The sequence below is a fragment of the Streptopelia decaocto genome (genome assembly GCF_964273445.1).
Source record: "Streptopelia decaocto genome assembly, chromosome: 4".
NCBI classification, from domain to species: Eukaryota; Metazoa; Chordata; class Aves; order Columbiformes; family Columbidae; genus Streptopelia; species Streptopelia decaocto.
In genome coordinates this window covers 7,383,162-7,398,430 of record NC_138658.1, presented here as the reverse complement: position 1 = coordinate 7,398,430, position 15,269 = coordinate 7,383,162, and the positions used below count along the sequence as shown (strand labels likewise).

The following is a 15,269-nucleotide window of genomic DNA, read 5'->3' as shown; positions in this document are numbered from 1 at the left end:
GATGAGCTATGGATGGGGCAGCAGGGACGTGGGCACAGGGTTTGCTGCTGCCTGCCCAGGCAGCTCAAGGAGCAGCCTCCAGGAGAGGAGAAGCCGCGTCCCTGGCAGGGAGGACGTAAAGCTGAGGTGCTCCAGAGCAGCTTTGCCTGCTGCGTTCAAACGCGATGCCGCTTGATGTGAATTCTGCCATTCCTCTCCATGGAAATGTCCCCTCCTTTTCTTACGGGCTTTGAGGTCCATGAGATGGTTATCAAGGGTAAACACGAGGAAATGCCACGTTAAAGCAAATCACTTCTATATTGGTGCTGTGGTTAGAAAGAGATCATATGACTAGTTATACTTTGGTCCTGCTAACGCTAAAATAGGAAGTACCAATGTATCAGAGCACCGGGGCTTGAGACCTATTATATTTATAAAAACATAGCAAAGCCATAGCTTTTACTAATTTGCCCTGCTTTACAAGAAATACGAATACTGACTTTGACAGACGTATACATTTCTCAGCATACACTTAAAAACCGAGTCTGGAAAACGAGGAGCTGCGAATGCCCTTGAACTAGGACCCTAATTAAATTAAATCAACCTGTTGCTGCTCCCCACTAGGATGTCTGTAGCAAAGTGCCTTGATCACCAGCATGACGGACACCAGGTGAGCAAGCACAGCCACGGCACACTCGCTGTCCCTCCCTAGTAAGTCGGCTGTTTTACGAGTTTGTGATGTTAGAAAAACTCGGAAGTGTGGAGGTAACTGAGCCGCAGCTAAACACGAGTCGCCCAAAGGAAAAACCCCGGGATGTGCGGCCGGGCGGTCCCGGCGGGGGCGGGAGGCGGCGGGAGGAGGGATTTGGAGGGGTTTGCGCTGGCATAAGAGGCGGGGAGCGCCGGGACGAGCCGGGCTGTGCCGGCGGGATGGAGCAGCGGTACAGCAAGGCGGAGACCCTCGCCCTGCGGAGGAAGCACATCGGGTAGGGGCGGCAGCGGGGCCGGGAGCGGGGAGGAGGAGGAAGAGAAAGGTCTCTGGCGGCTGCAGCGGCCGCCGCGGCGGTGACAGCGCCCGGCCGGACCCTCTGGGCGCTGAGCCGGGGGGTCACAGCGCTGGGCAGCCCTGTCAGCCCTTCAGCTTGCCAAAATAAAGTGCACGCTCCTGAAAAATAGGCGTCCCTGTTAAATGGGCCCGAGAAGACTTCTTAAGCTGAGTCTAACTGGGAGAAATGCAGGAAGGCTGCCGGCAGTTGTGACCTGAGCAATAGTCCTGGCTGTGCATGTACCCGATCCCACTGTATTGCGAAGTTACATGTTTTTCTCCTTCATAAATAGGTGTCGCCAAATGAAAAATAAGTCCAGATTTTTACAACTAGCACTGGCTATTTGCTAATTGCATCCTAAATGTGGAATGTGTAGAAAGTTCACTAAAGGTTCAAAAAAAATCATGGCCTCTTAAAGTGTGTGCAAAAGCTTCTCCTAAGGGGTCAGTTCAGTCTTAAGGGACTCTTGCCTGTGCAAGGATTAAAGGTTTTGGCTGTGTTGGGTGAACAAAAAGAAACTTTCACAGAAACGACTGACACCTAATAGAAGAAAAAAACTGTCATCAAGAAATGGCCAATGATAATGATGATGTGTACTGATTTTAAAGTGTACCAGAGGAAAAGCTGAAGATGTCAGAAAAGATCTATACAATGGTGCTAGAAAGTGTGATAAACTACGACTTCACCTTCTACGACTGAAATTTGGGCTTTACAAGATCATAATTTAAATATACCTGACAATAGGGATGTATCTCTGAGTTACATGGAAATGATTGTGTTTCTCTGAGGCTATATAAACGTTACTAAAAGTTCAGAAGACTTTTCCTCTATTCGGTAACATCATTCAGCACAATTATATAGCTGGCATGTTCACCAAGAGGGTGAACAGGAGAAAAAAAATGTTTAAAGAGTACTTTTCATGATTTTCAAGAAGTTTGAGTTTTGCTGGAAGCAATCTAGGTGTTTACAAAAGGCACTTTTAATGATTTTATCCAAAGCAGACAAGATGAGATACTGGGATTTTTAGGACCTGCTTGGCACCTTTGAAAATAAAACCTGCAAGGCATTAGTGCTTTGTTCTTCAATGTGACCTCTATACGGTACAGTCATCCACTGTGTAATGAATTTCTGGCTCTAGTATAAAACAGTTCTTAACAACTCTGTTATATTCGCAGTAAGTTAATTGGCCATACATGTTCATAAGGCATGTAAATAAACAGAGCCAAAGCCTAGAAACGCAAGCAGGACATATAAGGACCTGGAGTTACTTGCAGTCCCTGTGCTCCTGTGATACTGCTTGCAGACAGAGTCGTGGTTTGAAAATGCCCTTATTAAAGACCTACTTCTGTCACCACTGAGCCTGGGGAAGGCGGTGGGGGCCATTTTTAGTTTCAGCAAGATGCCTGTTCTACCACCATCTGAACTATTCACAAGCTCTTTGCAGAGGGAGGCACTTCTCTCCAGAGCTGCAAAAGATCAACCGCCCCTAAAACTCAGAGGGGGAACAACTGAGAAAATGAAAATGGTGTTATTTTATAATTATTTTCTTTTAGGCCTTCCTGCAAAGTTTTCTTTGCCAAGGACCCTCTGAAGATAGTGCGGGCTCAGGGCCAATATATGTTCGATGAGAAAGGAGAAAAATACTTAGACTGTATCAACAATGTTGCACATGGTAAGCAGTTTAACTTCTAAGACTGCTTCTATTCCTTCATTTCTAATAACGATCAGAACACACTTCTTCCAAGTGATGATGTTCACTGTGCTTCTCTGAATGTCCTTGTGTGGTTCAATAACTGACTGCTTGCTAGTAATAATAAATTAATTACTTCTCTAGTTGGCCACAGTCATCCATACGTGATAAAGGCTGCGACAAAGCAGATGGAACTGCTCAACACAAATTCCCGGTTCCTGCATGACAACCTTGTTCAGTATGCACAGCGGCTTACAGCCACCCTGCCCGAGAAGCTGTCTGTTTGCTATTTTGTTAACTCTGGGTATGTCTGAATATTCATTTTTTTCCATTGTGTCTGTTTTGCTCCTATTTGATATGGACAGCTTGGTCCAAAACTTACTAAGCAGGACTTAGTAATAAGCAACAAAAATATTTCTAGTGCCGATAAAAGGATCCTTCCCATTTGCAGCTATCATGCTTAGTGTGGTGGTTCAATGCGAGAGAGCCAAAAAACAAGAAAGTGCCTGCTAAAAACCAAAACTGGCCTGCTGAATGCCATGCAAAAAAAAAAAAAAAAAAAAGGAGGGGAAAAAACAAAAGCAAACAAACAAAAAATATCAAGAAAAGCAGATTAGACTGCAATTTGGTGAACGTTATGTATAGATTGGTGAATGGTATGCCTATATTGGCATATGACCTGGGAAATGAGCAGACTTTAACTGGTCCATTTAGTCTGTGATCACTTACATTGCCAGAACAGACAATCTGCAGGGACTTGTGAGCAGAGGGGCTGCCAAAGGTCAGGCTGGAAGTTCAGGTCTGCATCCTGGGAGCAGATTTGAGATATCTGCTGTCTGACGATACAAGCGCTGGGGGATGGAGCCGATGTGGAGGGCGGGAAACAGGGCTGGCACGCTGCTGCTTTTCGAGGGTTTGTGGCTGCGTTGTCCTCTCAGCTGCAAAGCAATCTCATTTGTACCAAGAGGAGGTAAATGTCTACAAGCAAACTGGGGGAGGGGAGAGAAAGCATCTCTTTGTTTGCTATTTATACAAAGAGCTGTTTTTTTCTTTGCCCTTTTACATGACATTTTCAGTCTCAACCTTAGCATTGCAATCTGTATAGGAACAGAGCCTGCTGTGTTGATTTATTATATCCACTATTCCCGTGACTCCTCTTCTGCGTTAGAATACAATTTTAATTGGAAGTGCTTGCTCACTATTTTGAGGCTGTATCTGTTATTACGCAGGTCTGAAGCTAATGATCTTGCTTTACGACTGGCTCGGTGGTACCATGGGCACCAAGATGTGATCACCCTTGAAAAGTAAGTACGTAGAGCAAGTAGTTCATGTGAACGCAGCCAGCAACTCTTGCCATTACCTCAGAAGCAGCTTTGTAGCAGCCCCCTGCTGTTTGTACTGCACTGCCTGCTGAAAGAAAAGCTTTGTTGCTTTCATACTAGAACAGGTTAGGAAATCCCTTTTCTGCATAAGTTTCGATGATCTCTGAAAAATAAGCTTGTCAGTCACCCCAGAAGGTCAATCACCTGTTACATGGCATTTCCTACCGAGACTCCCAAAGCAATTCAGGCCAGAGACTTGAATGTTGGTTTGAAATATCAGTGAGTGGAAAAGGGCTTTCTGTTTGTAACGCTCTGCTGGACACAGGTTTTTTTTTTTTGTACAAATAAATATTCAGCGGTCAAGAAGAAAGATCTTGTAGCTCTGCAGCAGTGCTGCACCAATGCTCAGGTCTCCTCTGGTGAGCACAAGTATGCACACAAAACCGAGCAGCTCCAAAAGCAGGAGGTGCTGAGAGGCCATCAAATGTGAGGAAGAGACATACACACCTCTCCTTGTTTACCTGTCTTAGATGCAGCTGTAGAGTTGGTTATTCTGCTGTATGCCTAGATCTTCTTCTCAGGTTGTGATCAGAAGGTCCAGCCAGAGCAACTGCAAGAGCATGTGTCTCTATATGAACAGCATGAAGCTGGTTTGACTTAGTTGTGCTCAGATCTCCAATAGCCTTCCTTGACTTGACTCACGCGGCCAAGATTTGGCACCACCGAGAGTAGCTTCCATCAGGAGGGGCTGAGGATGGAGCTGGCTCTGCCACTATTTCTCTGCAACATCTCCTCTTCCTGAACACCACAAGCTATTTCTTTGCCCAGGTCCCAAGGCTCCATAGGTTTTTGCCATACCTGCTGTCCCAGTCAAGGTGGGCTTTCTGTCCTGTCTTTGTGTCCATCGGAAGATTTTTGTTGACTGGCTAGTGGAAAGGTGTAAAGAAGATAAAGGAGTGCAAAAACATCCTCTCTGCCCTATGTGTGTGCTACTATGAGATTATGACATGTCTTTGATTTGGTTAGAGGTTCCCTTCATGTCAAGTTTATGGCTGAGCGGAAGTGTTTATTCCCTGAATGAAGCTGCCAGGTGCTTTAGGTTCAAAAGGCTGTTTCCTCACTTCTAAATCAAATTGGCCTCAGTAGTAACCAGCTTTGGTATACTCTGGAATATAAAGCTTTTATATTCAAACAATATTCATCCTTATCCTGAAAGTGGCTTCTGCCAAACAGTCTGGCCTGTAGGGCCTTCAGGGCAGGTAGCAGTGTGCTGCTGCTGCAGGAGATCCCACCTTCCGATGCAATGTACAGTCTTGAGAGGCTTTGCAATGGTGTTGCGGTCTCATTTGCAAAGCTTGGGTTGGCCAGAGTGGGGCCCACAGGCTGGAAATGTGGGAGGTGGACCCACACTTCAGGTGGTAGAGAAGGCTGCTGAGGCAGCCACCTTAGGAGTAGTGCAGTCCAGGGAACATCGTCTTGGTCTGTCACCATCCTGGCACTTGATTTTATGCAGGAAAAAAATCTCCTGGTTCCAGTCTTTCTAGTGAATTAAAGTCAATGGCAACTTCATATGGCTTTCAAGAGAAAGACTGAGTAAATTAAATCAAGATTCCTTCACAAACAGTGCTACTGTGTTGCAGATACAGTCACTTATTCTAGATTATTTATGGGCATAGTTGTAAATTTAGCTCTTGTATATGTTTGATGAAAAGTGACTTCAATATTTAACATTCATGCAGTGCTTACCATGGCCACGTTACCTCTGTGATTGACATCAGCCCCTATAAATTTAATGAGCTGGGAAAGGACAGCAAGAAGGAGTTTGTGCATGTGGTAAGTGTGGGTTTTTTCTTTGTTGTCGTTTTTACGCCTGTTATGCAGCATACTGAATTACCCACTTCTGGTGTAAATACGCTTTCATTCTGTTTTGCTGACACTAGAGTACATACACTTGGCTAGTTTTCAGTGGATTAAATACAGCAGAATTGTTTGCTTTTGGATTTCTAAGAGGGTATTCAGCTGTGAAGCTGATTTCCTTCATAGTGTTGCAAGTTTCCTGAGACACTACGCTGTATAGTTACACAGTTTGAAGAAATTAGCCAATATCTGTTGTGTTGGTTTGGCTAAAGAAATGTAGGACTTTTGAGTCTCTTTCCAAAAACTGGAAAGGCAGACCTCACACGTTCACACAGATCTGGGTACAGAGCTCATGGGTGTCCAGCTGAGTGGGATACTGTTTGATTTGCAGCCTGAACTTGTATATCTTAGAGACAAAAATCATTCTCAGCCTGGATATGTACACAAAGCAAGTCTTTCCCATCTAGACCACGCTACTGAAGTAGTATCCACCTTTTTATACTGCTTCCTATCCCTTGTTTATTGAACCCCTTCCAGCATCATTTGTAGAGGCTTGAAGGTCATACAGATTCATACCACGACTGAAGTGGTGGAAGGGAAGTGACAGACTGGAAAACCCCATTGCAGAAATGGATCTTTCTGCAAGAATTTGAAATAAGATGATGAATGAGGACACAGTATTGTGTCTTGGGGGAGAGGAGGGATGGTCTTCAAAGCTGGATGAGGTAGATGATGGTTCTTTCAACAGTTATGTTCATTAATGTTGAACACATCTCAGGGCTGAATTAAGTTCCCATAAGTATTTTTGCAATTCCATGCAGAAATTCAGGCAGTGCTAACTCCTATTATTTCTTTGTGCTGAAGGACAAAAATGCAGAGCTATAGAAAAGAAAGTAAATGTTTCATAGAAGGATGTGCTTTAAAAAAACAAACAAAAACCAAAAACCAACTTGGTCTTTTCAGGCTCCTTCTCCAGATATCTACAGAGGGAAATATAGGGAAGACCACCCAGATCCAGCAAGTGCTTATGCTGAAGAGGTGAAAAAGATTATTGAAGAAACACAGAAGAATGGACGCAAGGTGTGTGTTTTGTGCTCTAAAAATGCTGAGGCTTCATCTATTAAGTGTGGCGTGAGGGCATGAAATGGGAAGCTAAGGACATGTTTTTCTACTCAGTTTTCCTTGCTTCCCACTGCCCTTCTGTGTTCAAAAGGGGCCATTTTTCTGCCTGATGCTTTTATCATAGTTTTTCTAGGCATCAATGAAAGGATCAATACTACAGTCGTAAATTAGCAGATACAAGCAAAGCTGTTTAATTTCCTATTTTATGCGTTGACTCAGTAGAATGTAAATATTTTGGGGCAAGCTTTGAGGTCAGCTGAGAAGCTACATCATGAATTCTAGCAAGGGTATATAAAAGTTTCCAGGACATGGAGGAAATATGTTAGATCAAATTTTGATAGAACATTTCTGAGTCTAGTAGCTTAAGATAACTTTGGAGTAATCCAAAAAGATGAACCTTTCAATCATGTGCAATATGACCTTGATAAAAACAGATAATTTCTGAACAGGTTTACTTAAAATGTGTGTTAATGTTTTGTATGATGGCATTAGCATTGTGAGACATGTAGGGCTTGCTCCAAAGCCCACTGAAGTCACAGAAGACTTCTGTGGAGATTGGAACATGTTCCCCTCTAGTCCAATGGACTTACGTCCCTCTTCTTTTAGTTTCTTCATGAACTTTTTTTTTATTCTCTACTAACGGATAGTTTTGTTTTTTTTCTTCCCTTGTTTCCTTTCTTTTGCATATTTCTTAGGTTTTGGTGACATAGACCTGTGGCAGGACAAGTTGTGCTAAAGGCTAAGCCTCACATGCTATGGGAAGCTTCGTACTCTTGGCCGTAGCATACCTCTTCAAATCTAGTGTACGGTTCTTTACACGTTACTGCTCGGCCTTGTTTCCAGGAAGACTGCACCAGCCCAGAGAGACCTCTTGCTGCTCAGGGAGGGGTTCACAAGTGGTGTGGGGATGCAATCCCTTTAATAGCAGACTTGTGCTGAGACTTTGGGGTAATATCGTATCTCTGCTTCATAGACCTCTGCTGTTGACAAGAAATGAATTTTGATGTTCCAGTGTATCTGATCCACTGCTCTTAACCTTCCTGACTTGAAATAACTTTCTTTTTCATTTCTAGCAACTGGAATTATTTCACCTGTAGAATTTTTCTCCTCTTTTGTCAAGTGCCTCATGCTGACTTTTACTTGTGTAGTTATTTGTACTAGGCAGGGGTGCCCAAAGCGTAGCCTCAGGTCATCTTACAGTTCAGCTTCTACCCACCTCTACCTGGTGTTCAAGGTTGATCACCACATATCACCCATTACTGGAGAGCCTTGGCATGAAAGAAGTTTCATTAACCTCTTGGGGAAAATGACCAACACTGTTGTGTGTCTCTTGTAAATTGAAATTTGCAAATAAATTTACAGAGCTCCCAGGAGCCTCATCCAATGTCCAGTGACACCAGTAAGTGTCTTCCACTTACTATATAGGACTGCTATAGGACTGAGGTTTAACAGAGGTGCTTGTATTCCCATCAGGCTGCAAAGTTGGCCCTGGCTACTGCAAATTTGGGCACCCCAGACTATAAAATGAATAAATTCTCTAGCTATAGCTGTTCTCAAGAGCCCTCAGCTGTCCAACCCATTGCGTGATTAAATTAAGGCACACATTTAAACATTTATTTCTAGACTGTTAGATATTTGTGCAAAGGCCAAAGAGATGAACACAGCTCTTACCTGAGTTTGTTTTTTGTAGATCGCTGCCTTCATAGCCGAATCCATGCAGAGCTGTGGAGGCCAAATAATTCCACCTGTGGGCTATTTCCAGAAAGTGGCAGAGTATGTACATCACTTCAAAGGGGCATAGCTGGAAAATTAACCAAAGAAACAGGTTTTTTCACTATAGGCTTGTCCAACCAATTCCGCTATCACCCTCTCTTGTTCTTGGCTATCTGTGGTTCCTTTCTACTTTTTTAAGAGTATGATTCTACTTCTGTTTTGTTGGGTTTTTTTATGGAACCTCAGATGACAAATTTGTTTTAGCTGGATAATTGTCTTTCCTTTTCTATCTTTAATCCCCAGGCCATAAATCTGATGGAAGATGAAGTTGAACCACCATAGATAAAACCCTGCGGTACCATCACAGTGCCCCATATTGCATTAAAATATCAGATTTCTTAACGTATAGCAACCTAAAAATTTTATCAATTGAATAGCTATAGCTGTGTTTCAGCAGCCACATTATTTCTTTTATTTTCCTAACGTGGTCTCACACTGGAGAATTTCTGTAATATAGACTCCCTTGTCCTAGACTGCCTACCCGAGACTTGTACTGCAGCATGTTATTCAAGCCATTCTTTTTTTCAGGTATGTGCGTGCGGCAGGTGGTGTGTTCATAGCTGATGAGGTCCAGGTTGGCTTTGGCAGAGTTGGGAAGCATTTTTGGGCATTCCAGCTGCAAGGCGAAGACTTTGTGCCTGACATTGTCACCATGGGGAAGCCCATTGGCAATGGCCACCCTATGTCCTGTGTGGTCACAACAAGGGAAATTGCTGAAAGTTTTGGTGCCTCTGGACTGGAGTATTTCAATACAGTAAGTTTGTAGGTGAAGGTGTGCCTTTTTTTTTTTCCTTTTGGTCTACATTTAGCAGTTACAAGTTGTTCAGGTGATTCAGCTAACGTCTGTACCCGTCACTGCATTACATTACTAAGAGCTCAAGTCAATCACAGTCTGATATCTAAAAGCAAGTGGTGAAGCTTTGAAATATGCACTCTACCAAGTGGCATATCTTAATATGGACCAGCAGCACTAGCTTTCTGGTATCTCAGCTCACATCCATACAGATAAATTCTTCCTTACTTCTCTCTCTCTCTCTTTTTTCCCCTGTCCACCCACCTCCCTGGAATGCTGACCATGTAAAATTTCATTCTCTAGATCAGGCTCTGTGCTGGTGGAGCTCATGCCCTGGCAGACCTTGCTCTGTAGTTGTCACCTAAAAAAACAGTGACCCTCTGCTGGGAAATACCTGAGCTGTGTGCATGCCACATAGGAGCAGCTTTATTCTTGGTTTTGAGTCCTCCTTCTGCTCCAGTGACTGAACCTTCTTCCCAGCCACCCTGAGTCCTCCTGCTTTCAATGGAGTTCATACCCTCAGGCTCAAGAGTTACCAGATCACCCACTGCTCTTCACAGGAGCATTTTGCCCGCACATGCGATCTGCAAACCATGAGAGCAGCTTGAGCCACGAAATCTTCAAATTCCTGAAACCCAAAGCAGAGAAGGAGGGAGCCCCTCCCTTGGGCCTCTTACCCTGCCCAAAGTGGGGGAATGGTGTTGCACAACACCCCCACCTCTGCGAGCTGTCCTCACAACACGCCAAGCAGGAGAAGGCAAGTGGAAACTGCATGGATGGACACAGATGAATGTTTCTGATGGGCTTTGTTTTTCTGTTTGTCTTTATTATCAGTTTGGAGGAAATCCAGTGTCTTGTGCTATTGGTCTGGCTGTGCTAGAGGTAATAGAAAAAGAAGATCTCCAAGGAAATGCTACACGTGTAGGAAGTTACCTCCTGGAGTTGCTGGCTGAGCAAAAGGAGAAACATCCCTTAGTGGGAGATATCAGGTGGGTGCCTTACAGCAATGTTTCAGAGAAGAAAAAGAATTGCTAGAAAAATCAACAAGTTGGATGGGGAAGGTGTGAAACAAAAATACATTATTATGCTACACCTGCAACAACTTTTTAAAAAAGATTTCTACTTATCTGATTAGTTAGGTCTAAATGCAGCCTCTAGAAAAGCTCAGGAAGAGAGCAGGGGAAAGAGGCATCCATGACCCTGGTTGTCAGCACAGCGTCGGCATGATGGAGACCTTGTTCAAATCTCTGGGACGTTTTATCCGGAGATGTTAGTGTGGGATTTCTTCATCTCCTGTTACTACCATGATAACTACCTTCAGGTGTTTGGGGGTGGGTTGTGTTGTTTTTTGTTGTTGTCCTTGTTTTTTTGTTATTTGGCTTCAGGTTTGCAGGATAAGAGAAGAAGAAAATTATTCTATTATTTAGAAATTACTATATTTCTAAATAAGATAATTCATGAAGCTCTTTAGATGATAATTTAACACATTTGGAATTTATTAAATTATCTAACTGGCCACATAACCTTAATGAGCCAGCTGAATTTATTTATCCAGACACATCTTCTCTGGGAAGAGAACCGCACTTGTTAGAAACAGTTCTTGCATTTGCAGCAGGAGGCTTGTGGTACTGACACCGGATTGCATTCACCTGTATCTTTATTTCTCTACTCCAGGGGTGTTGGTTTGTTTGTTGGAGTGGATCTGGTGAAAGATCGACAAATGCGAACACCAGCCACGGCTGAAGCCCTCCACCTTATTTACAAGTAAATGTTTTTAATGACTACATGCAGTGACCAAACCCTCCTAAAATTCCCTGGCAGTCAATTACTAATTTCAGTTTAAATTTGTGTAGCTTTTGATAACATAGTACTTTGAAAAGAAAAGTTTCAAAATCAAAAATACAGTTTTGTACTTGTGTCCAATACAGATGTTTCCCTTTCCACAGGCTGAAAGAGCATCAAATACTTCTTAGTGCAGACGGACCTCACAGAAACATACTAAAATTTAAACCACCAATGTGTTTCAGTATGGAGGATGCAAAACATGTCGTGGAGACAATTGATGCACTTCTCACAGGTACGAAAGCTTTAGATATTCTCCTTTTCATTCATTTCCAGATGCCCCATTAGAAATATCAACCACAATACTATAATCTAGGCCATTACATGCAAGGGAAAGTAATCAGTTACATTTCTTAATGCTTGTCCAACGTGTTGTTCTTAATGCCAATTATTATAAATAAACAAAGAGCCCCCATGTATATTTTGTTGAAACTTGTTAAGCAGAATCATGTTATTGATTCTTTGTCTCACAGACTGTTATTACTCATTTCTGGTCGCACATGCTATATGTTACAGAGCAAATAAGTTAATTCACCACAGCCCTGAAAGACACTGCTGAAACACTGTGAAACTTTCCATAATGCTCTGTACCTTGGTTTTCTTTTTTTTTCTTTTAAACTGGCTTATTGGAACACAATTTTCTCACTCAAATTTAGCCTGAGGGGTTTTCAAGCTCAGTTTATCTTCTATCTGAGGACTAATCCAGGGCTAAATAATGTCACGTATACTATTAGCGTAAGTACCAAGCGGTTTCTACACTGAATGCTTCCATCTCCTGCGACTGTAACAATTTGAGTTAGAACAGCATGAATGTGCTGGACAAAGGCAGAATTTGGCTCTGAAGGGTCTATCTGAACCCCCGTGCTACAGTCAAGATCCTAATTTTGTTCTTTTCTCTGAACATCCCTGAAGTTACACAGACCTGATGCATTAATCACATTGCCTCTGAGATATGTTTTAGGAAGTATTCATCATTCTTCAGTTAGTCTTCTGTGTGGTAAATGCCCAGAGGAATCACTGATGAGGTATTTTTACTTCAGTCAGATGTTAAACTGACTATGCTTACTCTCCACGGTTCTTATTAATTTAATTATTTTATTACTTTTTTTTTTTTTTTAGAAATGGAAGAGGCAAATGGAATGAAGACAGAAAATGATGCATCTACAAATGCACAATGTAAAAGAAAGGTATGTTTTGAATATTTTATTTTGGTTTTAACTCACCTAGATAGGTGTTTGGCAAAGCAGGTATAAATGACTTTGGTAGAGCACACCTTCAGTTTTGTGGTGTGAGTGGTTCTGTGCCTTGAAGCTGAGCTCAGAATACAACCTGCTACTAGAAACCTGAGAGGATCATGTTACCGGGGCAAATCTAAAAGGAGGTGCATAATACAGACCTACCACAAGAAACATGTTACAGACAAGCCCCTTTTGTCTGCCTTGCGTGCTAACAAGATCAGCCAGACTTTGGGCTGCACAAATATTGTGAGCTCAGCAATCAAAAATTTTACTAGTTTAGGTATGGCCTGCTACCAATGGAGATTTGGCTTCTAAAGCAAGCATTCAGCCTGGAGGGTGTCCAAATTTTCAGGGTATTCCAAGGATTTCATTTCCACCATAGCTCTTTGAGTACGAATGGCTGACATGCATCCAGGTTAGGACTTCTTAGGTTGCAGCACTGGCTTTGGGCAAAACTTCTCACACCCTTAAAAACACATGGCACCCACTGTGTTATTGAAAAGCTCGCGGAGCTATCCCTTGGTGAGTTTTCCAGTGATGCTGTGAAGGGCGGGAAGGCAATAGCTCAGCTCTCTAGGAATGTAGTAATTAAGGCAGAGACCCTACGGATTATTTGCTATCTAGATTATACTACATTTGGCATGTGAGCCTCCTCTTACAGACATTTGCACACTTTCGGTTCAATTTCTTTCAAAGCTAAGTTGTGCCACCAAAAGAGCAGAAGAGGCAGAGCTCCCTAATGGGAACCAAATCAAATGGACACATGACAGAAGACGTGCATGTGTCCTCACTGACATTTCATTCCTTTTTCAGATAACTGAAGGCAGTTCTCAACCAGAAGGCGCAAATGAAAGCATCACCCATATGAATGGAACCGCCTGCAGACAAGAAAATGGGCTTTTTTCTAAAAAATGCTCAGTGCCAAGTGAAAGAATAAGAACATGAAGAGAGAAAGTTTCCTCATTCAATTCGACTTTGTGTCCAGCTTGCTTTTGAGACGAAGAGTGCAATAGTTCGAGTCCTAGGATATGTTTGAAGCCTAGTCCTACCTTCCATAAACTGGCTGAATTCCTGTTAGCTTCAGTAGGAGTCTAAAATACCTTCTCAGATACATGAGAACTGCACCATGTGGCCTGAAATCTCGATGTGACAGAACGGACAAGTGATACACAAATACCTTGGTGCTGATGGCAGGCTTGACATAGGTACACACAGTGAAATCTGTGGATCTACCCATATTACACAGAATCTGAATTGCTTAACCACCGTACAAGCAAATGCCAATCCTATTAAGTTTAAAATTATACGCTTAATGTGCTATTTTTACCATATTTTAAATTTCAATATGTAATATTGAGATGTTGATTTCTTCCCATGTTTTAATGGCTGAATTCACAAAACAATGCTTAAGAGAGAAATTATTATTATCTTCCAGTGCAACTTAGGTCCTATGGACCATATTCCCAGCTAATGTAAATTGGTGTAGCTTTGTTAATGTCAATGATGCTCTACCAAGAGTCTACCACTGTGTGTGTAGAGACACGATGTTTATGCAGGACATTCTTTGTGTTGAAAGAAAATGAAGAATCTGGATCCTAATTTTCTATAGACAAAGCAACTTTTATAGATAACTATTTATATAGAGTAAGATTTTATGATTCTTTTATTTCCAAGAGTTTATATATTGAACCCTCGCAGTCCACAAAATTTGCAAGTAGAGCATATAGAATTTCAGAAACACTGATTGATTCAATTTAATGTAAGGGTGTCTCAAAATGAGGTTTCCCCAGGAGAGCCCAGCTTGCAATCCCATGGTTTTGACAGTCGTGGGAACTACTGCCTGATAAGTGCTGTTACTTTTTGTCAGTGGTGATGAAGAGTCACGTACCAGGTGCATGAGATCCTGACACAAAAGCGGCTACGCTAACATTTGATAGGTTACTAAAATGAGAGGACCAGTGCATAAAATATGCACGCAGCCACTGCCAGTCTGTGCTGCAGATAGTATAGACTGATCTGCCTCTTTGTCAGTGCTAAATACTAATGAAAGCACACAAGCCTTGCTCCTCTTTACTTTTTTAATACATGCACAACTCTATGCTATGGAAGACACTGAGAGCTTTACACATGGTTTGTACTTCAGAAAAAAAAAGACAAAATGTATTTCCTCTTCAATTTTAATACCCTAGTTCTGCTGTTTTCTAATTGTTCCAATGACCCTACTGATATGTCTGAAAATTGAGCACCTTATCTAATTTTGTATTTGACACAATTGGCTGTATTAATACTAATGTTTTCAATGTAACGTCTTCCAACATCCTCAAGCAGGCTTATTTTCTGTTTCATGATGCTTGAATAATTCTTCCATAAAAATAAATCTCTTATTTGTAATTATGATGTCCTCCACTGCGATTTTTTTTTGTTTTAATTTTATTCTTCAGTAGCACCTATTTTGATGAGGGAAGTAACTTCAGTTTTGATGGGGAACTGTCTCCGTGCCGAAGAAGACCTGGCTGGGCTGTGTTTCCCCAAGGTCCTACATGGTCCTCTGCTGTTGGCAGCTCTTATCCTCTAAGCCAGATCTTAATTCAGCTGCCACATTTCATG

General features: G+C 42.2%; 1 protein-coding gene across 1 annotated transcript; it reads left to right on the top strand.

Moving 5' to 3' along the window:
• The first annotated feature begins 908 nt into the window (after positions 1 to 908).
• On the top strand, positions 909 to 15,034 carry ETNPPL (ethanolamine-phosphate phospho-lyase). Its single transcript, XM_082051223.1, is given in 14 exon segments — positions 909 to 965; positions 2,579 to 2,697; positions 2,860 to 3,019; positions 3,945 to 4,019; positions 5,777 to 5,870; positions 6,858 to 6,974; positions 8,707 to 8,789; positions 9,318 to 9,543; positions 10,417 to 10,571; positions 11,257 to 11,346; positions 11,529 to 11,659; positions 12,544 to 12,611; positions 13,476 to 13,478; positions 13,480 to 15,034. Coding segments are annotated over 14 exon segments (1,428 nt in total). The 5' UTR covers position 909; the 3' UTR covers positions 13,531 to 15,034.
• The last annotated feature ends 235 nt before the right edge of the window (positions 15,035 to 15,269 follow it).